Raw genomic sequence first — 24,142 nt, 5'->3', positions numbered from 1 at the left:
CAATGGGACCAGAGGGCTTTTTCTAAAGACACTTGATTGATTGATTTAAGACCATGTAAAGAAGATTCTCTCATCCTAGCATGAGAAAATAATAGAACAAAAGAAATTACATTTTTATAGGGTGATCAGACCTTCCTATTGATCTGGGACAGTCCCAATTTTGAGCCCCATGTCCCCTGTCCCAACAGATTGATCTAAAACCAGTGATTTGTCCCAGTTTTATGCAAAAAATGTCCCAGGTGTCTCTATTTTTGACCCATTTGATCCTGGCCAATGCTAAAAAGAGGAACATATTGCCAAATGTTTTTGTTTAAATACAGAAAACTGCTTCATAAATTAGCTGAGAATGGACTGATGCTTCATTATGTGCTCTTTTCAGTTTTATTTATACCAGCCACAATTATATTATTACACTGGGTTACAAAAAAAAAAAATTTTGAAAGTTGTCTGTGTTTTTTTTAACTGAATTGACCATTTAGCACCGCTTAATCCAAAAATGATATCAATTTTTCTTAGTCAGGTCAGGTTTTTATGCTAATTTGATTTTGAAAAATCCAATCTTCTGACTAAATTGATTACAATTTTGTGACATTATCAGTTGATTTTCTTTAATATTTCTCATCCAAAAAATGTTTTAGGAGATAAAAAATAGTTTTCTAACAGAATGTATTAATTAAATGTTACATTATGTTAATTGATAAAGGTAAGTACATGTAAATTGGAACGTTACGTTATCATTGTGCAAAATTCAGGACATGAACTTGTTTTTATGAACCCCTTGAATGCTCAGCAGCAGGGATGTCTCTCTTCAGAGTCCAACAGTAATCAGCCATCATGACTGCATCCCAGCGTCCCTGATACCTGGTCTCCATCTCTTTTATGTCCTGATGGAATCTCTCCACCTGCTCATCACTCAGTGATCCCAGATTCTCAGGAAACCTGAACATTTAGCTTCTTTTGGGAAAAAGGATGTGGAGCATCATCATTAAAACCACACTGGAGGAATCTTTGTCACTGATGTCAGGAACTTCTACAAAGACAGGTACTGGAATTTCATCACAGTGAGCTACAGGACGACGTGCTGATTCACGGTCAGGATACTTGAGGCTGCTTCGGTTCTTTCTGTTGATCCCAGTCACATCAATAGCCCAGAAGTAGCTATTGATGTCGGCTCCCTCCAAACCATGGGAATTCCAAACTTCAGACAACTCTTCTTGCCTTTAGTCCACTGACGCAGATACTCGGTGCATGACTTGCATGCCATGTGTGGCGCCCAAGCGTCATCTTGGTCACCAAGTTTAATACCAAAATAAGCATGGTAAGCACGCTTTATGAAACTTGTGACTTGATTCCTGTTAGGAACATTGGTGTATTCACCGCAGATGTAGAAGAATATGTCAGGCTTATTTTTGCAAGATCTTCTAGTCGAAGCCATTTCATTCACTTGTAATATAAAAAAAACAATTAGTCATAAGTTGGCACATGCAAAATCTTCAGAATTTGTTTATAGCGAGAAATATAACAGAATTTTGCATCATATGATGTGAAAATACTCATACATGTAAACAAAATCGTCCAAAAACAAATATGTAGCTTAGTTCAGAACGTTGACCTGATTGAGCAAAACCAATGTGATTTTTGTATTCAGCACATCAAAATTATCCTAAATCAGCTAAAAATCTTAGACAATAAATTTAGTGTTGACCAGTGTTATCTATTGTTTTTCTATGTATGCCTCCCTCCGGGCATTCTATTTGTCATGTTATATATGTTTTGCATTTTGTCATAACAATGTCCTTTAAAAAAAATAAAAAAATAAATAATAATAATAATAATAATAATAACAAGAATAATAATAATGTATAATTAATATTAAATATTAATATTAAAATTAATAATTTATTTATTTATTTTCTATTTACTGAATAACTTTAAACTTCTGCGGAAGTGACGTAGCGGAAGTAGTCCAAAGGTGAAATCATGGAGGTTCCTTAAACTTCAGTTTCTCTTTGCTCCACGTCGAGAATCTCCGCGTGAAAACAGGCAATTTTCCGCTTTAACCGCGCCGTGCACTGGCCACATGTCCACGCACCTGTCCCGCTGTGTCTGAGAGACGAGGTGAGCTCAGTTTAGTAAAGAATAACCCGTCAAATTTGACAGAAATGGCACATTTAGCACCGAGCTAACATTAGCAAACAAAAACCAGTGTGTGCAGGAGTTCACCGAAGAGTTGTTTTAAGGATTTCACAACGATTTTAAGCTTCAAAATCCAAAGCATTTAATCCGTGTATCTTAAATGGTTTTGTTTTATTATAATATGTGCAAAATAAGTGAAAATTCGCATGTTTTTCTCACCGTTAAGTGTTGGTAGTTGAGCTTCCTCTTTTTTATGTTTTTTTCTTATTTTTAAACTTGATAAGCGCCAAATGTCTTCAAAATATCGTTAGGTTTTAGACAGTAAAATGTGTTTGTCCTTTTTGCACATGTACTTGCATTGATTTTGTCATATTTTAATAAGAAGTTTTCGAAAGCTAAGTTCACAAATGCACAGTCTTATTCTCGCATTTTCTCTGGGAGAAACTCCGCTACAACAGGGCAAAAAGAATGTTTCAAAACTGCCCATAAATGTCCAAACGAAGGACATTAAGGCGACATGGAACATTTGCCCATAAATGTCCAAATCTAAGAGCATTAAAACGACATGGAACATAATTTTGTCTTAAAAATATACACGTGCACAGTATAATGTTTGGGCGGACCAGTGTTCACCATTATTATAATGCCAACCATAGGCATTTACCTTCCTCTTGGTGTTGTCACGATACAAAGGAATACCGATACCACACTGATAATAAAAACACTTTTTCTTTAGTAAACAGAATGTGGTTTTCCACATTAAATTGGTAGTACTTTCTTTTCTATTCCCTTGTGGCCTTATATCTGTGTCCAGGTAGGTTCCACAGTGGTCCATGGGTGTATACTAGTGTATGTGTTTTATACTTGTGAAAGATACAGCTCAAGATCATTCTAAAGATATTCAGGAAATTGATCCTTGATCCTGCTCAAGATTCTTCTTCTTTTTTTTTTTATTAGATTATTCTTAAGATATTCAGGAAAGGTTCATTTCTGTCCTGTGAATGTGACTTTTTTAGTATCGATACCTGCTCAAACAAGTTTCGATACTAGTTTGAGTATTAAGTAGTTTCTGATTTTTGTCACCTTTGACAGCCCTAGTGTCTGTTTTAATCTTTATGGTTGAACTTGTGATGTTATCTATTTGTATTTGGGCAAAGCCTGAAATATTGTGAAATGCTAAAATTAACAAAGAATCCTGTGTATTTCAGAAATGTGTGTTCACTGGTCTAGCAGGTTTTCTTCAGGTAGGTTTGCAGTTTGCAGTGAACATAAACAAACCATTACTACATCAACTTCGTTATATAATATATATTTAGTCTGGAGGACTAAAGGGGAGAGTGAGGGAGGAGCAGTGTCTAGGGATATAAGGAACAGTGTGATTGGTCTAACAGGTATCCTCACTTTAAACTCTGCAGCTGCCTGTAAACAGGGTAGTCCTGTGTGGTGTCATGTAGTATTTGAAATTGCACTGGCCACTAGAGGCAGCAGTATGCCTCCTCTGTTCTAACCCTTGTTGTTCTGTTTCGTCTCTACAGGTGAGTGGAGTATGATGGACGTCAGCTGGACTCCGCCCCCTCAGGCTTTCAAACGCACAAGCACCGCGGCCGACACACTGACGCGACTCGCCAGTTTCATTGCTCGAGCAGAGTCCAAAACTGCTCTAGGCCGAAACCACCGGCCGCCACAAGTGCCACAGTCTGCCCCAAATCTTCCCTTCACATGCAGTGAATGCGGTCTGACCTTCACCTACGCCACTGAACTCTTAACGCATCAGGACACGCAGCACGCGCTCCCAAAACCTCACCAATGTCCACACTGTTTGCAAGAATTCTCGCTTAAATCCTCTTTGCAAATACACAATTGTGAAGGTTCATCTCAGCTTTATCACAGTCAAACTAGCAGCAGTCCGACTTATGCTACGTCGCTATCAAACGTCCCTGAAAATCCCATAGAGGAGTTAGCTTGCACGCAGCTCGATATTGTAGATGCTAACCCATACGCCTGCGCTCCGTGTGGGAAAACGTTCACTCAAAAACAGGCTCTGTTGCACCACCAGCAGGCTGCATGCGACGCTACAGCTTCTCCCCCTCCGTGTTTGGACAATTTTGAAAGCCCTGCCTTAGACTTTCCACTTTCCGAAGAAGATTCCTCCTCTTCCACTTCCGTGTGCGCTCCAGATGGGGAGAGCGTTTGTAAGTTTTGTTCCATAACATTTCGGAATGAGGCAGAGTTCCAGCGGCATGTGAAATTGAAAAGATGCGATAAGAAGGAATCATCTGAAAGCTCCAACGGAGAAGAGGCTAAAACTGGAAGATTGTCGAAAAGTGTTTTTAGCTGCCGGTCTTGTGATATGGTTTTTAACAACACTGCAAAACTCTACATGCATCGCAAAGAGAAGCATAGCAGAGGTAGGAAATTTATAGTGGACCCTAGACCAGTGGTAAGAAGACACAGGAGACCAAGCTCTTGTACTTACACATGCCAAGTATGTAGCAAAGTCTTCTTCCACCATTTATCTCTATGGGCTCACACCAAAAAGCACCCAACACCTCCCCACAATAATGGAAAAAATGCAAATAATCCAGGTGAAGACTCTACAAAAGATTGTAAATTGATTGAAAAAACAGATCTGGACAAGAAAGTTGCGCCGATTAAGCTAACTATTCGGAAAAGTGTTTGGACAAAGGAAGAGCTGCCAAATCCACATCAAAAAACAAAGTTCAAAAATACTTTCAAAGCGCTAAAGCAACCAAAAGTGCCTAAAAGGGTGGAGGATAACGAGGAAGAGGAGGAGGAGGAGGAGGAGTTTCCGTGTCCCTCTTGTCCCGAAGTTTTTTTCCCAACTTTCCGACTTAAGGACTCACTCGGAGTTGCACCAGACTGCGCTGAACAGAGGTAAATGCGGTGTGTGCGCTTGTGAAATGGACTCTTCCAAACGTGCGGGTGCTAAAAGGCTTCGACTGTACCACTGCTCTCTGTGTCGGAGGGGGTTTTCGGCTCTGGAGCTGTTTCTGTCGCACTGTCAGGATCACCTAAAGGCCAAAGTGGAGGAGGAGAGAATGAACGGAGCCACGACAGACACATGAGCTGGTCTCAGGGCTGAGCCATTTGACAAAAATATTATGAAGACTTTTTGTTTGTTTTATTTACCTCATTTTGGTCAGTCACAATTTCAGATTTTGTTTTGTCCTATTATAAACAAAAACACATGAATGAAACATGAATTTTCTGAGTATAACCAATACAGACTTATAAAGGGCCCATCTTACACCATTTCTTGATCTATTTTTTTGCTGTTTTCTCATAACAAACAGACCTGGAGCTGAGTTCTTCTCTCAAACTGAAAACACTCTGTTCCTTGTGATGTCATGTTGTAACAAAGGAAGTGCTCCACTGTGTTTTTAAACTCCATACACCTTCACTAGAATCATTTGGATCATTTCAGCCCTGGAATTGCCAATCTCTACTGAACTAAATGTAAAAGGAGCTGTTAACTTGAAAACTACCACTTCATGACATCACAAGGTGAAAGAGCACATTGAGGTTTGGAGATGTAGACAGACTAATAAACTTGTGTTTTGTTTTATTCATATGTTTGAGTAATCCGACTACGGGTATATTTTTGAGGAGCTCACAAGAGTCCATTTTGTGTAATTTAGGACCTTTATTCACTGCCACTTAAAACAAAAATTCTTCTTTGCGTCTGCTCCAAACCACATGTTTTTACTGACAGAAGATCGGCTGTGGACCTCTTTATTTAAAAAGACCCTGACAGGACTGAATCTCAATTTAAAATTAGATAAATTGCACAGCCCTGTCTAACCTTGGACATCAAGATAGATTTTTGTGACATTTGCAAGCTCAAATTCATTCATTCAGTTTTCTCATAGACTTTCCAAACAAAAAATATTAAAAGTTTGAAAGCTCAGAGCTGATCAGCTCTGTAGAAATAATGACACAAGAAACATCTAAAATCTGTTTGTGAAACTTTATAAAACAATGAGTTATTAAAATATTTCATAGAAGCTTGTGTTTTAAATATGCAGACATCCTCGATGTCTGTCAACTCTTAATTTTTAAAGTTTTTCTTTTTAAAGTCTATGGAAAAAAAAATTATGGAATATTTATGGAACTGGAGGGGGCAGTAACGGTTGAGCTCCATAGGACTGGGCCTCTGGTGGGCTAAAGGGCACTAATCACAGAGCAGCATTCTCGTTTGGGCGGAGCCAAATGAACCAAAACAAACATGGACCGTGTCTGAATATGACGGTTGCACACTTCAAAGGGTACTCCGTGTAGCCTCCCTTGGCTGCAAAGGCCATGCCGAAATGGGACAGCCCTACACCACGGAGCATACGTCAACTGCTGTCTGCTCTTACGTTGCGTCGCTTACGTTACGTTGCCTAGCAACCGTGACGTCTGCTGACTTATGAGCTAAACGGCTGCTGACTCATGACCTAAATGTGTAAAATGGACACTGAAATAATTGCAGTTCTATTTTTAATTCTTTATTTCATTGAAGAGTCAAGGTATCATCGTTGCAGGCGTTTATTTCTGTTTAGATTGAATGAAGTGAGGAATTAATCTTTCCCTTTGAGTATCAATAGGCATATATAATGTTCTGAGTGGGTATTTTTTTCCCAATTGTAGCTTGTATTTCATAACTATACCTTGTTTCTCCCATAGAAGAAGTCATACTTGGTGCATAATGGGATATAGCAGTGTGTGAGGTGTGCTCAGATGCACGCTTCATTCATGGCTGATCTCCATGGAAACGCAGGGCACATTTGTCGGCCATATTCATGGGGTGCATGAAATGGGACAGGCCTTGTGGCACTGGAAGTTACTTGAGAGCCCTTTAAATGCACCCAACGAAGTGTGAAACTGTCGAATTGAGACATAACCATGGCGACGCTGACAGATGAACCTCAGGGTTTAGCAGAAATAGACGTTCAGTTTGTGAGAATGTTGTAGACGGTAGAAGAGCTGTGTGCATTTGTGGAGGGAAAGATACCTGGATTTCTCTGGATTTAACAAGAGTGTGACTTTCAAAGTCCCAGTTTGAATGCTTGGGATCAGTTTAAAAAGGCTGCAAAAAGCCAATTGTGAATTAATTTTGAACCAACTGGCACATTTCAAACAAGGGTATAAAGCATAGACTATATTTAAATTGACATAGCTAACGCGCTAGCCGGCACATACTAAATAAGAAGTGATCATGGGCACGCTTCCGGCTCCATTGATTTGCTCCAATTCACTTTGCATGGGAAAACTGTGGCCCCTCTCTAACTGTTGCTGTCAGACTTGTCATTTTGATCTTAAAATGTTTGTATTAACCAGATCCTGAAGCTCCTGGTTTTTTTTTATTTCAATGTTGTGCCTGTAAATCAAGATTTGAACATTAATAACAGACAACTCAGATGACTTCTTTCCCTGAGGTCGCTCCCACTATTGCAACGTTGCTAAGTACCCACTCCCTGCTAAACCAGCAGGGTCGGCGGGAAGGGGCGTTATCTTCAACAGCCTTGCTCCGGATTGGCTCTTTGGTTGCTATGATACTCACGGTCAGAAAAAGTGGATTTTGGCTCCAAATTCACCCCTATAATTGCTAGCCTTGATGAGCTTCATTTGACTGCATCGAACACTATGGGTGACACCACACTCACTTTGTCCACTTCTTTATACAGTCTTTGGTATAAAGTGATTTTTCTGCAGTTTAGTGTGATAATTTTCTTGTGATACTTGAAACTTTAAACTAACACACTTACAGGCTCTTTTTGATAGTTTTTGCATAACATTGTCTGAACACTGATGTTTTCATTTTTGTCTCTCTCTCAACTTTAAATCAAACACAGACGGTTTTTAAAGATGCAGTGCTTCTGTCAACTACTTTAAATCAAACTGAAGAGTTGTTTTGGGTTTTTTTTTTTTGGTTTTTTTTGTTGTTTTTTTCAAATAGATGTAACAGAATAAAAGATCAAAGATTGTGGTTTTGTTTATTTTTCATTACTAATGGTACATAACTGGTCTCATAATGTGTTGGAAATTATTTTGTCTATAAGGTCATATAATAGGACTTGATTTGAAGGCACACAAACTAATTTTTCTACTTGTCGACGTGACGCCACAACATTCTACGGGCCTGTAATGATGATGATTATGAGATTGTTGTGGAATTTCTAGTAGTAAAAACCTTAAAAATATCAAATCAACAGAGTTGTCTTGAATCAAAAAGTCTGGTTTATTGAATCAATTGTGCACAAATGTCAAAGAGCTGTTGTCCCTGATAGTGTTGTCTCGCCCTCAGCTAACAAGTGAAAATACAGACAGTGTATTTATATCATCAAAACAATCGTACCCGTTTAGTCCAAGTGGCTGGAGGCCGCTGGACTCACAAATAAGAGATACACCCATGTATAACAACAGATGGTATTATGAAGGTTAGGTCAAAGAGATCCATAACAATACAAGTAAAAATTTAAGGTAAAAAAAAAAAGCCATAACAAGATGCATAATTATGTATTTAATTATAGTCGCAAATTGTCTTGTTTTTCATTTCTCCCATAAAACAACATCCCAAGTTGCATTTGTTTTGTTTTTTATCAGTATCCCATGTGCCCCTCTCTACAGACAGGGGGCGATACTCACATTTGACCCGCTCTTCGTCACTTCCGGCTCCGCAGCACGTTTTCCTTCCGCGTATTTGTGTAACGCTTTTCAGACGCGTTTATTTCGCTTTTGGATAGCCTCTAGTGTCTAAACGAGGACAAAATGAGCAAAGCGCATCCCCCCGAGCTCAAGAAGTGAGTGCTGTGTTTGTACGAGTTTAAATGTTTGATATCTCTGCGTAAAACTTCTGAAGGGTTCAGTTTTTGAGCAGAAATGAACCGGTGGTAGCATTAGCGCGTAGCATTAGCTCATAGCATCAGCCATTCACTCCCTTTGAATCTAAAATGTATTTTGTTTTTCAGGTTTATGGACAAGAAGCTTTCGTGTAAGTACAGCAAACTAAACGTGCACATGGCTTTATACTGGAGAGTTTTATTTATATAGTATTTAGGATAAGAATTTAGGACATGGTCCCTGACAAATAAAAAATGAAGAACTGATGCCTCGTAACAAGAGCATTTTTGGAATAATTTTAATACCATTGTCCATTTTATACACTTTGTTTTTTTTGTTTTGTTTTTTTGTAAATGTGGAAAATGTACCCATTTCAAGCACAGATAAACCTGGTTGTTTTATTGTGATTGGCTCCAAAATCTCAATGTATTAAAGCTATAGTAACTTTCTGGAGGTGGCCCCTGAATGATTCTATGGAAAAAAAAAAAAAAAAAAAAGTTAGAACCACACTTTGGAACATTTTCCTTGGAGAGGTGTTATGCCATACTATGGAATAGACAAAGGAACAACATTTCCATGGAAACAAGTAGCAGGTCAGGTTTGTGGAGATGCAAGCCCACTCTCAGTAAGGAAGCAAAACTTTTATTTCAGTCTATTTTTGGCTATAAAGTTACATACTGTAGCTTTTAAGATGAGCAGCATTCATCTTGATTTCAGTCTAGATTAAAATTGGATTTTAGATGAGGAAAAAAATGTTTATTCACTTGAAATGAGAATATTAATCTTAAAATAAAAACATATGTAAGTGACAAGTAAGAATCTAGGCAACTTTTTAATTTTAGCTTAGTTTTTTAAGTGCAATAAACATTTATTTTAGCTAAAATATGACATACTGTGGCTTTAATTTGTGACTTAATGGTCTTTCATAAGTATACCACTGTTAAATAATACCACTAGTTTTTGCTGTTAATAAATACGTCAAAGTTAAGTTACACTGACAGTGGCTCAAAGATGTTGAATTTTGAGCCAGCTTTCGTTTCATCTGCATAGGCCCAGTAATTACAGATATTAACCATAAACCAGGTCAAAGGTCAACACATCTGCAGTTTTTCTTCTCCGTATTTTTTCCCACTATCACAATGACCGATAATGGAGCACAATTCACTTCTACTGAGGAATACTGTGATAAATAATAACAAAACATGTTTTAAATCAACTTTATCATTAAAAGGCCTGAGCTGCCATGAATACCAGAATGAAATAAGCCATAGAACTCACTTATTTAACCCTCTACAGCTCAAGTTGAACTATATGACATAAACAATGGTAAAAAATCACCCCACTATTGCAAAGAAAATATTCCCCAAAATGTGCATTGATCGTGAAGTCGATGTAGTTACTGGTTGTGTCAGGCCTATCCTCGTCACTGCTGGAGCTTTTATACATATTTTTCCCTCATGTCCATGATGCTCTCCCACTGACTGGAGCCTGTGTCTTTGTGTCTCAGTGAAGTTAAATGGGGGCCGACACGTTCAAGGGATCCTCCGCGGCTTCGACCCCTTCATGAACCTGGTGGTGGACGACTCAGTGGAGATGGGACCCGGCGGACAACAGAACAGCATCGGCATGGTGGTGAGTCAGATGCCCTCCCATCCTCCTGTATCCCTGTGTGTCACATGTTCTCCCGTCCTTCTGCTGTATATCCTCATGTGTTAGATGCCCTCCTAGCTTTTACTCTTGTTTACAGTATGGTTGCAAGGTAACAATATGCTATATTTGCTGTCCATGTCCAACCAGGAAGTAAAATTAGGTCAGGTGATCTACTTAGCAATTTGAGTCATCTTTCTTTTTTTTTTACAAAGGGGTAAACTTCACTGGAAAATAATGGGTAATTTCACTCTTGTCATCTGCCACTATCCTGTAGTCTTCGATTTGTATTATATGATCCATTTTTCTCTATAAAGTGACCAAACTGGATAAATGATGGGGAAGATTACATTTTTTTTCTAGCACCAGTAACTAAGTTGGCTCATTTAGCGGCTTTTGTGCACTAAATAAACAGATCTAAAGTTGCAGAGTCATTCATTTAATTTATTGGTCTATTAGGAAATTACATTAAGCACAGTGGCAGATATGTTTGTACCAGATTGTAGCTCATAGCTAATTTCCATCTTTAGTCTATTACTAGACTATTGCTGTGAGCGTTTCAAATCTCTGCTTCTGCTGTAAAAATAAACCAGCGCTCAAGTTGCCTGTGATGAAGTGACACGAGATGTTGTTGGGTAGAGCCTTTTCTCACTTTTTAAAACTAAAATCTCCCCTCTTCTCTCTCAGGTGATCAGAGGAAACAGCATCATCATGGTAGAGGCTCTGGAGCGAGTATGAGACAAAAAGACTGCAATGCTTTTTTTGTTTTTGTTTTTTAGTTTGTCAAAGATCTGTTCATGTCTCTGATGTCATCTGAGGCCTCTGTTTGTACATTTGAATTGTGTTTTTCTGGAATAAATCTTTCTTTGTAAACATGTCATTTATTTCATATTAACTTGTTTGAAATATGTTTATTCAAGGTTTAGTTCTCCCTCAGTTTAAGACACAGGCAATGATGCTGTACTAGTGGTGGAAGGTAATGAAGTAAAAGTAATAAAGTACTCTACTTAAGTAAAGCACAGATCAGAAAACAGTGTAATACTTTAAGGTATTTCTGAGCAATAACAGCTGTAATTAAGAAAATGCAAGTGAGAAGTGTAAAGCTATACTGTGGAAAATTCAAAACAATAACATATCCATGGAGAAAGTTACATAATTCATCTTTAAATGATGATGATGAATAGAATAATCAATTAAAACTTTCGCATCTGAGCATTCTATCGTGTGTGGTCTTATTTTGAAAATCATTTAAACCGTAGATAATATTTTATTTTGAAGGCGTATTATCGTCACGAAGCACTTTTCCTTTACGTCGTTTTTACGCCGTGTGTCGTGATCGCTAACGTCTCACGGTATGTGGAAAGTGGCAATGTCGGAGGAGGTGGGAAAGGCGCTCCAGTCCGTGGCCGAGCGGGTGAAGCTGGCTGCCGCACGCCGGCAGAAGGTGAGTGCAGTCCGGGCACACTGCTCCGCGCCCCGCTGAACCTCCACCTGCGGCACGACCGTTACATAAGCCCCAGACACTTGAACCTTTGCCCGGGGAAGGCGCTGCGTGGCTCCCGGGCATGACTCTCATCACGCGGAGGTTCAATTACTCGTTTTATTTGTAATAATCACGTGAATAATCAAAGGATTCCAGGCTTAAATGCATTTATACACAATTGTCCATAAGCTAAGATGAGTAGATGTGAGATATGTTGAAGAACTGCCTTAAATTTTCCCACAACAACAAACACAGAAGGAAGACTCGTGTGAAATATTCCACCATCAGGACATAATGTGCTTTATACGTTTAGACCAGTGTTGAATTTAAGATATATTCACTCTAACTTATACTTATGTAATCACATATAAAGATTGTTAGTATAATATTAAAGTGGGTCTATAAAAAGCTCTGTAGTGAGGCGTTCAGGGACGTTTTTACCTTGAAAAGCTCCGGTCACGTTTCTGTCGCTCCTGGTGCGTTCAAGGATCACATTTATCATTGTGGACTAAGTGAAATCATTTTATTTGCAGCACGTTTAAATCAGCTGTAAAAAGTTGCACCAAAGTGTTTCAGAAGAAGCAAAACACAATCAGAGCCTAATGTTAAGGGTCACGGGCTCGACACAAGGGGAGCGACAAACTGCAGCGACTAGCGGCAGCTTGTCACGTCGCGCTCTGTTCCACAGCAGATCGAGCCTCCTACACGTCTGATTGGCTGTTTATTTGGAGGGAATTTTGAGGTTAATAGCGGTAGATGGGAAAAAAGACGCTAAAATGAAATCTCATAAAGTTTTGCTTCATTTGACTAAAATATTACAATTGGTTGCACTCTACAAAACTAAAAAAAGCGATACTGGGTCCACCCTATTCTGCAGCTAATTCTGTTTAATGTAAAAACCTTAAATAAATATATTTTTTAATGTTAATACATTTGGTTATTAGCCTCCATAAATTTATCTGAATTAACAAATTTGCGCATGTTAACTTACCACTCATATTCACCCTGGCACCAACGTGTTCCCAGGCAGCTGCTTTTTTGATATATCTCGGTAGTCTCTTTGAGATATGTCAAAAAGAATTGGGAAATCCGACACCGTGAGTCTCATTTTCTCCTCCATGATGTTTCTGAAGTGGACAGTGCATTGGCTCGTCAATCAAACTCTCGCTGATTGGCTGTTGTGCAGGCGACAGCGATAAAAGTAGAACATTTTTCAACTTTCATTAGTCGCGTCGCAGGCCCGCGTGTGCATGTCGACATGCACGAGCGCGAGGTTTTCACGTGCACGACTTTCGCTTGTCGCGGAGGAGAGAGAGACGAGCGATTTTCACAGTGTCACACAGAGACCATTGAAAATAAATGGAGAGCGAGCGACGTCGCTCCCCGTGTGTCGAGCCCATCAGTGTTTATCCTGGGGACTTTCTCTTTGGACCAGTGAGGAACCTTTTGGTGTTTTTCTGCAGTGATTAGATCTGAGCTGAAGAGGAATAGAATACATAAGCTGTATGACTCAGTAAAGACGCAACCTAACTATTCTGCTTTTTAGTTATTTAAGTTTTTTTGAATAAATAAGAACACAACACATCTCCTCCCTCAGACTCTTCCCTCTGTGTCTCCACGTCTCGTTGCCGTCAGTAAAACCAAACCTCCTATAATGGTGGTGGAGGCCTACAGACACGGACAGCGCAACTTCGGAGAAAACTACGTAAGTGACAGAACTTAAGACGGAACCAAATGAGCGATAGAACCTAAGACAGACAAAAGTACAATACATTGAAAATACAAAAGCAAAACAAAAAAAATATTGAAATAGTAAGAGTAAAAAAATGTATTACTTGCTTTGAAAACTGCCCAAAAAAACTAAGGAAACACAACAGACACTAATAAACTCTACTCTAATTTTAAAAAAATCTATTTGTTTTTTTTCATGTATTTTTCAGGTAAACGAACTCATTGACAAAGCCTCAGATCCCCTTGTAAGTTTATATTTTTTATAATTACTTTTATTTGGTTGTACTTTGACTGATTCAGAGCTTGTTTTCATTTTAGATTTTAGAATCCTGTCCCGACATCAAATGGCATTTCATTGGACATCTTCAGAAAAACAACGTCAACAAACTTTTAGGTGAGTGAAAATTTGAATTATAAATCCACAAATGTTGAATCTGGTCATAGTTTTGTCAGTGGCTTCTACAAACTCAGTATATCAAATATCTGAAGTTGTAAAAATCATTTATTTTTTGTTTATTTAAATTGAGAAGATGCTGAACTTTATGCCAGTTTCTGTTTGATGTGGATAGGCCCAGAAATCACAGAGACCTCCAGCTCAGGTTAAAGTAGAGGCACATTCAGTGATGGGTAATATGTCATGTAGAAATATTTTTTCGAAGATATGCAAAATTATAATATTAAATGGTCAACTCAAAAAGAAGCAAAATATAATTAAATCAATTGATAAACAAAACAGAAACTTCTAGAGACTATTTCCTAACAAGGCTATCAGCTAATATATCTGCTCTTTCCTCTCTCTCTTTCTTCACCCCTTGTGCTCTCTCCTCGCTTTCTTATTTCCTCTCTCTTTCTCTCCTCTCTTTCTCTCTACCCCCTCTCCTCTTTTCTCTCTCCCCTCCTCTTTCCTCTCTCCCTCTCCTATCTTTCCTCTGTCTTCTCTTTTTCCTCTCTCACTATCCTCTCTTTCCCCTCTCTCTCTCCCTCTCCTCTTTCCTCTCTCCCTCTATCTTTCCTCTCTCTCCTCTCCTCCCTCTCTCTGTCTCCTCTTTTCTCTCTCCCTCTCACTCGCTCCTAATCCTCTCTCCCTCTCCTCTCTTTCTTCTCTCTCCCCTCTCACTCCTCTTTCCTTTCTCTCCCCTCTCACTCCTCTCTTTCCTCTTTCCCTCTCCTCTCTCTCTCTCCTCTCCTCTCTTTCCTCTTGAAAACATATATAATCTTGCAATTGATGTTGAGTGATACAAAATTAGAAGTGTAATGTAGTCTATAATTAAAACCCTTAAAAATGAGCTCAAAAAGAGACTGAAATGTCTAGTGTAATCTGTCAAACGAGGGTATAAAGTCATATTTCTACACTTTAGTGGTTTATTTTACAGCCCATTTACAGGCACGTTTTAGCACATTTCTGATGCTTAACAAAAATATGATTTGATTATTGTCAAAAACGTATATATAAGTTGGACTAACATAATTTCACAAAAACAGTGCATCTCCCATACTTATATAAACCCCACCCCCATCTGTAATTATGACATCATCAAATACTAGAACATGAAAGCATCCCGTTGTGTATCCATTCTTGTCAGAATTGCTGGATTCTTTTCTCTTTTATTCATGTACAATTCTCTGTGTGTTTTCAGGAGTTCCAAACCTGTTCCTGGTGGAGACGGTGGACTCGGTGAAGTTGGCTGACAGAGTGAACAGTTCTTGGGAGAGGATCCGAGGAGGCAGCCCCCAAAAGCTCCAAATCATGGTTCAAGTCAACACCAGTGGAGAACAGAGTGAGAGCACAGAGAGTTACATCACAGGGGGCGGGGTTCAAATCTCTCATATAGCTATAACAGCCCCTGCCCCCCGACTGACATCAAGCTCTGAAACGTGAACATTGATTTATAAGAAAACATGGTTAGGGTTTAACCCAGAGACGCTACAGCAGAGGTGCCCAAACTTTTTTATCGAGGACCACATCTCAAAATATATTCGAAGCGCAGGGCCACAGACCAGCGATCAGTGCAGTGCAGTGCGGTACTTTAAAAACAGCTTTGAGAGAGCCGCTGTGTATTAATAAGGCTTGAAACACATTCATTTTAGGTCTGTATCACACTGCAATGTGATGTTTGAGATTATAGTGGTAGAAATAGTTTGATTTGCTGTTGAAAGTACTGCTTATGATCAATTGGGTCGGTTCAGCAGGAGGCTTGAGGACCAATAAAAACTGGTGTGAGGGCCGCATTTGGCCCCTGGGCCTTAGTTTAGACACCCCTGAGCTAAAGGATGGGTCAAAAACAGGTTTAACCCAGAGCTGCTGAAGGATGGGTCAAATGCAGAGGACACATTTCCCTAGGGAGGTGTACCTTAACCATCCCCTGTTCTTCTTCTTGTCGTTCCTCAGGTAAACATGGGCTCCCCCCAGAGGACACAGTGTCCACAGTCAAACACATCGTCTCTCGCTGCAGCGCTCTTCACTTCACTGGACTCATGACCATCGGTCGCTATGGCTACGACCTCACCCTCGGACCCAACCCAGACTTCCAGGTGAGACTGATTTGATTTTTTAGGTTTGTTGAGTCGTGTGATGCTGCGTTCAGACCGCAGCGTCAGGTTTACGAGCAAAGTCTATGGAGGATGTGCATCGAGGCTAGTCCTACGTTTCCATTTGAGCGGCGAAGCCAGAGTTGAAAAATTGCAACATTCATATGATCTTAAATGTAAAGGCGTCACAGGGACACAGGAGGAGGACGGGAGGGCATCTGACACGCATGGATACAAAAGGAGTATGGGAGGGCATCTGACAGAGGGATGTAGAGCTATGGGAGGGCATCTGATTGTTTGTGGCTGCAGATGCTGATCAGTCGGAGGCAGGAGGTGTGTGAGAGCCTGAAGTTGCCTGTGGAGGAGGTGGAGCTCAGTATGGGGATGTCCACAGACTTTGAACATGCTGTGAGTATGAAACACGCCTATGTAAATATCACACATCATGAGATTGTGTATTTGTGTTAGACCATGGAAATTATACAAATATTTATGTATAAAATTAAATGGAAACACCTCAAGAGACAAGCATTTCAAAGCCACACTGTGTAACCTTTTAGCCAAAAAATAGACTTTTTTCATTTTGGTTGTGTTTATTGCAAACAAAAATGAATCAAATAGGTGCATCTCCACAAACCAAACAAATGTTGTTCCTGTGAGCTGTAGTATTCAACAGTGTGACTTAAAGCTTATCTGTCTCCATGGAGAATGTTCCGAAGTATGGTTTTAACTTTTTCCATGGACTCATGCAGGTGATGAGCCATTAGGGCTGTGTACCTCACGATACAACACATATCCAGATACTCGTACCTTGATAAGTGATGTGTCCTGGTGCTAAAAGAGATGATATGACTGTGTAAATAGTTCTGAATGTAGAATAACAAAACGTTTTAGAATTTCATGTTCACATGGGCTGCTCGCTAGTGTGATGTGCAGCTATCCATAGGGGGCGCTGACAGCATGTGACGCTTTGTCGTGATGACGTTTACGGCGATGTCAGCTCCCATTGGACACCGCAGTTTTCTAACGTGGAAGTCAGCGGAGTCGTTTCTTTTATTAAGTGATTTAAAATGTTCAAATTATGACAAAATGATCCACAAGTGTCAGAGATTATAACTATAGAGCAAAGTTTCACGATGCCCATCTTTGTATCAAAATATCGAAACAAAATAAATTATAGGAGTTGGAGGGATGGGTCAAATGCAGGTTTAACCCAGAGACGCTGAAGGGTGGGCATAATTTTATACCAGCCAAGTGACAGTTTGTGAAGTAAAGTAGAAATAATACATTGAAAGTTACAAAAACTTACAAAAAGTACTGCTAAAAGTACTCCTCCTGTAAAAGTACTCCTCTCGTCTCCTCCCGTCTCCTCCCATCTTCTTCTGTCTCCACCTATCTCCTCCTGTCTCCTCTCGTCTCCTCTCGTCTCCTCCTGTCTCCTCCCGTCTCCTTCCGTCTCCCCCCGTCTCCTCTCATCTCCTCCCATCTTCTTCTGTCTCCTCCCGTCTCCTCCCGTCTCCTCTCATCTCTCCTCCCATCTCCTTCAGTCTCCTCCCGTCTCCTCTCATCTCCTCTCTCCTCCCGTCTCCTCCCATCTTCTTCTGTCTCCTCCTGTCTCCTCTCGTCACCCCCCTTTCTCCTCCCGTCCCCTCCTGTGTCCTCCCATCTCCTCCCATCTTCTTCTGTCTCCTCCTGTCCCCTACCGTCTCCTGCTGTCTCCTCCCGTCTCCTCCCGTCCCCTCCTGTCTCCTCCCGTCCCCTCCTGTCTCCTCCCATCCCCTCCTGTCTCCTTCCATCTGTCCCCTCCCGTCTCCTCCCGTCTCCTCTCATCTCCTCCAGTCTCTTCCAGTCTCCTCCCATCTTCTCTCGTCTCATCCAGTCTCCTCCCATCTTATCCCGTCTCCTTCCATCTCTTCTTTTCTCCTCTCATCTCCTCCCATCTCCTGTAGTCTCCTCCCGTCTCCTGTAGTCTCCTCCCGTCTCCTGTAGTCTCCTCCCATCTCCTCCCATCTCCTATAGTCTACTCCCGTCGCCTCTCATCTCCTCCCGTCTCCTTCCATCTGTCCCCTCCCGTCTCCTCCCGTCTCCTCATCTCCTCCAGTCTCTTCCAGTCTCCTCCCATCTTCTCTCGTCTCATCCAGTCTCCTCCCATCTTATCCCGTCTCCTTCCATCTCTTCTTTTCTCCTCTCATCTCCTCCCATCTCCTGTAGTCTCCTCCCGTCTCCTGTAGTCTCCTCCCGTCTCCTGTAGTCTCCTCCCATCTCCTATAGTCTACTCCCGTCGCCTCTCATCTCCTCCCGTCTCCTTCCATCTGTCCCCTCCCGTCTCCTCCCGTCTCCTCTCATCTCCTCCAGTCTCTTCCAGTCTCCTCCCATCTTCTCTCGTCTCATCCAGTCTCCTCCCATCTTATCCCGTCTCCTTCCATCTCTTCTTTTCTCCTCTCATCTCCTCCCATCTCCTGTAGTCTCCTCCCGTCTCCTGTAGTCTCCTCCCATCTCCTGTAGTCTCCTCCCATCTCCTGTAGTCTCCTCCCATCTCCTATAGTCTACTCCCGTCGCCTCTCATCTCCTCCCATCTCCTTCCAGCTCGGGATCTTTTTACCGTTTCCTCTCTTCCCTCAGATTGAAGTTGGCTCTACAAACGTTCGAGTCGGGAGCATCATCTTTGGGAACAGAGAGTATCCGAACAGCGCGGCCAACACTCCGACTCCCAGCCCTGAGAAAACTTCCAAAATGGTCTGTGAGGAGGCGGCCCGGAAAATGCAACAGCACCTCACTGTGTCCGATCACTGACACTACAACAGGAACTAACACTGAAGCTACCACATTAACTTAATTCCAGCTAAACTACTGAAACGACTGAGGGGGCGGGGTTTGGCGAGCTTTAGGGATGTCACTTTTTATGTTTTTTTGATTATTCGAAGATGGTAAACGATGCAGTTGTTTTTAATGTTGGAGCTGGAATGGCAGGGTCCCTCATATTTCAATGCCATATTTTCAGTGTTTCTCAAACTGTGGTACGTGAGCTCTTGGAGGGGTTATGTGAGATCCTCTATAGTTCTAATACGGCCTCGGTTTCCAAATAGCCAATCAGGAATGAGGTAGTTCCCCTTGCTAAGCGCTTGTCCCCTGCCAAACCGGAGGCGTGGGCGCTTAGCAACACTGTCAATCAAACGTTTTGCTAACACTAGTGGGAAAGAAGGCACCTAATTATTTATTAATGTTCATATCTTAATTTACAGACACAATAGTGAAATAAAAATGAAAGGATCAGCAGTTAGAGAGAGAGGCCCTGCTTTTTACATGGAAAGTGAATTGGAGCCAGAGTCGATGTAGCAGGAAGAGCGCCCATGCTCACTTCCTGTTTGGAACGCGGCGGCAGTTTGTTCTACTTTTTTTGTCCTCTCTTGGGTAATTCTTGGTGGGAATTACAGTAGCAATGTTGTATTCCCATTTTAGACCTTTTTTATACCTGGTTTATTCCTGATATAATACTACTACAGACTTGGTTTATATCTGGTGGTACTGAGAGGGTCGACTGCAGTACTTGGGTGTTACTCGGCTCACGATACCGATACTTTACCATATGTTTGAACTGGTATAGATCAGGCTGACACAGGAGGTCCAATGATATCACTGTTTTTTAAGATTTACATGAGTAGATGCAGTAATTTTTATGATTGGTGAAGAGTTTAGTTTTTTTTTTCCAAAAAGCTACAATAAAAAAACAAAAAGTGATTGGAAAAATATTTTAAAATATGAAATGTGTTGATGAAGTGATGGAGCGGTGGATGTTACTATAGTGTCAACTTAAAGAGGGGGTATTATGCAAAATTGACTTTTTGGAGCTTTTTCCCATGTTTTAACGTTGTTTCCTCATCAAAAATATGCCTGAAAATGTTTTAGATGTCATCCATGCAAGTTTGAGTAATCTAATGATCTCTCCTGGGCCTTATTCAAACCCTCTTTGAAAAGCACAGCCTTCTTTCCCTCCACAAAAGGTCAACATTCTTCCCTTCAACACAAACTAAAGAGTCAGGATTTCTGCTCAAATTGGCTGAAGTTTGTTAAGGTCTGTTTGGGCACTTCACCTTTGGCTCCAACCAAACCTCTGTGCTGCTCTGTGATTGGTCCAGGTTACATTTTAATGCGCTGTTTTCAAATATAGCATTTTCAAAACAACATAAGGAAACAGGGTGATCTGCATGTGTTCTGTGTAATACCTCCTCTTTAATGAAACTCTTAAATCAGTTTCAGTCTTACAGTAAAGGCACTGTGGCAGAGTGCCTCACAGCTAGATCATCCCTACCAGGTCCTGTATAAATCTGTAGAATAAAAACACTATTATATTTCTATATTGTTTTTATAGCCTGGCCTGACAAGACTGCTCACTTTGTGTTTTGGATCAGATTAGGGACTAAACTAAACTAGACTTTAATGGAAACTTTGACATCTTTAAACTTGTACAGCTTAAGCCTTAGCCCAAGAAGTTGTGCTCTTTTAACCCCTTGTACAGATCTAGAATTCACTTTATAATAATAATTTACTTTAGGGTGAAATCTTCCATCTTACATTTGTCTAGCTTATCTAAGGCCAATGAGTGACTTAACCTTAAAGGTCCTATATTACGCAAAAATTGAGTCATAATGTTGTTACCTCCTCATAAACAGACCTGGAGTTGTGTTTTGTTTCATTCACACATGTTTGAGTAACACTTTATTATTAGTCTGTCTACATCTCCAAAGCTCAAAATCCTCTGTTCCATCTTGTGATGTCATGAGGTGGTAGTTTTCAAGTGAACAGCTCCTTTTACCTTTAGTTCAGTAGAGATGGGTAATTCCAGGGCTGAAATCATTAAAATGATTCTAATGCATGGAGTTTCAAACTGCAGTGGAGCACTTCCCGTATTACCACATGACATCACCAGGTGGAGTAGAGTTTTTATTTTTGAGAAAACTCGGCCTAAATATACAGAGTTTGAGTGTTAAACATGTGAATGAAACAAAACACAACTCCAGGTCTGTTTGTGATGAGGAAACAACATTAGAACAGAAATCAGAGACTAGTGTAACATGGGCCCTTTAATACTCGAGTAGACATAACTCAGACTGTGTAGCTACAGTCTGAAAATAATCATATTTTTAAGAAAACAAATCACACTGCAAAAAATAAATTTCTGCACAAGTTAAAATTCAAAATATTAATCTTGATTTAAGTAATTAAATAGATAGATAGATAAATAGATTTAAACTCTCACTATTTAACTTTTCTGATGGCTCGGCTTATTCGACACATTTTTGCTTTGCTTAGAAATGTTCCACAGTATGACGTTAAACTCCATGGACACAAGCAAGTGGCACTACCGGGCCAAATTACAGGTCAGATCTGCAGAGAGGTGACGTAGCTCTCAGAAAGATTTCATACTTTTCTATGTATTTTTTTTAGGAATAAACATCTGTAAATGAGTAAATGTATGATGGATGTGTTTAATGCTTTATTGTGGTACATCCCAGACAAATGATATCTCCATGGAGATGAGCAGGTGGCAGACGCTCCATCAGAAAAGTTACGTAATGAATCTTTAAGTCAATTTAACTGTGTAGATCTAGATTTTTGCAGTGTGGATATTACATTTTGTACATATTAAACTCATCAATGTCAAATGTCCCAGAGGTCACTGGATTTGAACCAGCTCTCTGCTTTTGTTGTACAGGAGCAAAAAAGGCTTAAAATGCTCTCATATTATGTTCTGTCAGGCTTTTAGAGGACGGAAGGGCACCTGACACATGATGAATTCTCTCTGAAATGTTTGATTTAGCATAATATGGGAGCTTAAAACCCAGAGATGGGCGATATGACAGATTTTACTGATTCTAATGCTATTTTGTATTAAAAAAAACATTACACATTTTGGTCAAATTGTTTGTTATAATTTGGTGTTTGGGTTCAAGACGATTATCCAATCAGAAAGCAGAAAGAGCCTCACATGCAGGGTTTGTGTGTTTAACATGTGAGAATGAAACAAAACACAACTCCATGTCTGTTTGTGATGAGGAAACATTAGAACAGAGATCAGAACATAGTATAAAATGGGCCCTTTATGGCTCTGGACACAGGTTCATTTGTAGAAACCTACTGTGACCTTAAGTGTGGTAAGTCTTGGTCATATGGCTCGTCTCTGTGTCACAGGCCCTTTATACAGCGGTGTAGTCTTTGTTTTGTAAGGTGATTGTGGTTGGTCAAATCTTTATTCTTGATATTAAAAAGAAAACCGTGCTCTGTTAAAATGTTCAAGTCTCGTTAAAGTGGTTGTGTGTGCGCTGTGAAGCTATGCAAAGATGTACACAGACTTTTGTCATGAGGAGACAGTCCAAAATGGTTCAAATAAAAGATTTTAAGGTTTGAAGCTCTGCTTCATTTTTAAGATTTTTTGGTGGCCATAGTGTTGGTAAGTCATGTTTAATTGTTTTGTAAATGATGTATAGGATAACGAGGGACAATTTCTGTTCATAATTTAGCTTTACCCCAGCTTTGGTCCTGGTCAGATGCACATTTTCAAGAACACTAACAAAGGTAAAGTTTAACTATGAAATTATTTTACAAATGACAAACACATGACAAAATCTTGACAATCACAGCCAGTACTGACAGTCGAGTGTCTTGGAAACAATAGTGACAGAAAACAAGAGACATGTTTTACATAAACTAACTACAAGCGTCTCAAAACACAGAGTCACTTCCACATTAGCGACACAATGGACAAGAGACATACAAAATGGCATAATGGCCACAAAGGCCAGCAGCCCCAAACAGGTGTGCTGAATCTCCTTAAGTATGGAACACAGCTGCAGGTGAGCCACAGGATTAGCCAGGCAGAGAAACAGTCCTCCATTCACCAGCGAGGGCTCATGCTGCCAGGATTTCATGGGGTAACGGGACAGATTCAGTCACATCCTCAACATAACAGGCCAATACTAACGAAAGAAAAGAACTTAAGGCCTAGGGCCATAACACCTCATGCTTGATAACTTTATAAATAAGGTAAAGGATAACAGGTAAAATAATTTAAAGAATGAGCAGTAACTAGTGAAGAAAAGGATTACTGTAATCAGATTACATTTTTAGTAACACAGTAATGTAACTAGTTACAATTTGTACAGTTACAGTTACTTGCCTCAGTAACATTTAGATATTTTTTTCTGACAAAAATTGGTGTAATCCACAGAACTGTGTTGTAAAAACAGTGGTGGAAAGACTGAAAGTACAGTTACATGGTTAAAATGTATACAAGTACTACTTCCAAAATTGTACTTAAGTAAAGTAAAAAGTACAAATGAAAAATGCTACTCAGTCCTCTAGTTACTAGTTACTTTTTAATTGATTTTTAGCGTAATGTTAGACCAGTATTTTATCTAATTTTGACAACTTAACGGTGAATTGAATCGTTTTAAACATGTAGCATTTAGTCATGTCCTGGTGTGAGATTCAGATGAGCTGTGAACAAAACAACACAAACACTGGTTCATGGACTGAGCCGAGACTCCGCTGTTCATTTGAAACTGGATGAAATAACAGTCTGTTTGGTGTGAAGATTTACTACTGTGTCTTTAACAACACTGTGTACAAAAACAGCTACTGCTGACAATGCTAATGGACTGTGTGAGTGGTTGTATTGTATGTCTATGGCAGAATGTTTAGCAGTTACCATGGTGACACACATTAGCAATAACTGCCAACAAGTTTTAAAGCAGTCTGAAACTCAAGAAAAAAATA

The 24,142-nt window shown here is 40.0% G+C and overlaps 4 protein-coding genes across 4 annotated transcripts in view; 3 read left to right on the top strand and 1 right to left on the bottom strand.

Moving 5' to 3' along the window:
- The window catches only part of LOC117374110 (protein-L-isoaspartate O-methyltransferase domain-containing protein 2), a 248,400-nt gene that overhangs the window by 216,710 nt on the left and 7,548 nt on the right, over positions 1-24,142 (bottom strand). The window lies entirely within an intron of this gene.
- On the top strand, positions 1,977-5,307 carry si:ch211-148l7.4 (uncharacterized protein LOC563603 homolog). The gene is given in 3 exon segments (XM_033969585.2): positions 1,977-2,118; positions 3,672-4,969; positions 4,971-5,307. Coding segments are annotated over 2 exon segments (1,539 nt in total). The 5' UTR covers positions 1,977-2,118; positions 3,672-3,682; the 3' UTR covers positions 5,223-5,307.
- Positions 8,844-11,450, top strand: snrpg (small nuclear ribonucleoprotein polypeptide G). The gene is made up of 4 exons (XM_033969587.2): positions 8,844-8,939; positions 9,108-9,130; positions 10,487-10,611; positions 11,314-11,450. Exons 1-4 carry the CDS (start codon positions 8,908-8,910, stop codon positions 11,362-11,364), a joined length of 231 nt encoding a protein of 76 aa, XP_033825478.1. The 5' UTR covers positions 8,844-8,907; the 3' UTR covers positions 11,365-11,450.
- plpbp (pyridoxal phosphate binding protein) lies at positions 11,949-22,773 on the top strand. The gene is made up of 8 exons (XM_033969524.2): positions 11,949-12,070; positions 13,707-13,814; positions 14,050-14,085; positions 14,159-14,234; positions 15,478-15,618; positions 16,230-16,372; positions 16,679-16,777; positions 18,992-22,773. The coding sequence occupies exons 1-8, from the start codon at positions 11,981-11,983 to the stop codon at positions 19,160-19,162; spliced, it is 864 nt and encodes a 287-aa protein (XP_033825415.1). The 5' UTR covers positions 11,949-11,980; the 3' UTR covers positions 19,163-22,773.

The sequence above is a fragment of the Periophthalmus magnuspinnatus genome, chromosome 7 (assembly GCF_009829125.3).
Source record: "Periophthalmus magnuspinnatus isolate fPerMag1 chromosome 7, fPerMag1.2.pri, whole genome shotgun sequence".
In the NCBI taxonomy this organism is placed as follows: Eukaryota; Metazoa; Chordata; class Actinopteri; order Gobiiformes; family Gobiidae; genus Periophthalmus; species Periophthalmus magnuspinnatus.
This window is presented reverse-complemented; position numbering and strand designations above follow the sequence as displayed.

What these genes read in the sequence shown, in the direction of transcription:
- plpbp (XM_033969524.2), top strand. Translation starts at nt 11,981, where the DNA reads ATGTGGAAAGTGGCAATGTCGGAGGAGGTGGGAAAGGCGCTCCAGTCC. An exon ending in ACAAAGCCTCAGATCCCCTT is followed by an intron (nt 14,086 to 14,158) that starts GTAAGTTTATAT and finishes TTTTCATTTTAG; the next exon opens with ATTTTAGAATCCTGTCCCGA. An exon ending in CCACAGACTTTGAACATGCT is followed by an intron (nt 16,778 to 18,991) that starts GTGAGTATGAAA and finishes CTCTTCCCTCAG; the next exon opens with ATTGAAGTTGGCTCTACAAA.
- snrpg (XM_033969587.2), top strand. Translation starts at nt 8,908, where the DNA reads ATGAGCAAAGCGCATCCCCCCGAGCTCAAGAA. An exon ending in TATGGACAAGAAGCTTTCGT is followed by an intron (nt 9,131 to 10,486) that starts GTAAGTACAGCA and finishes TTTGTGTCTCAG; the next exon opens with TGAAGTTAAATGGGGGCCGA. An exon ending in AGAACAGCATCGGCATGGTG is followed by an intron (nt 10,612 to 11,313) that starts GTGAGTCAGATG and finishes CTTCTCTCTCAG; the next exon opens with GTGATCAGAGGAAACAGCAT.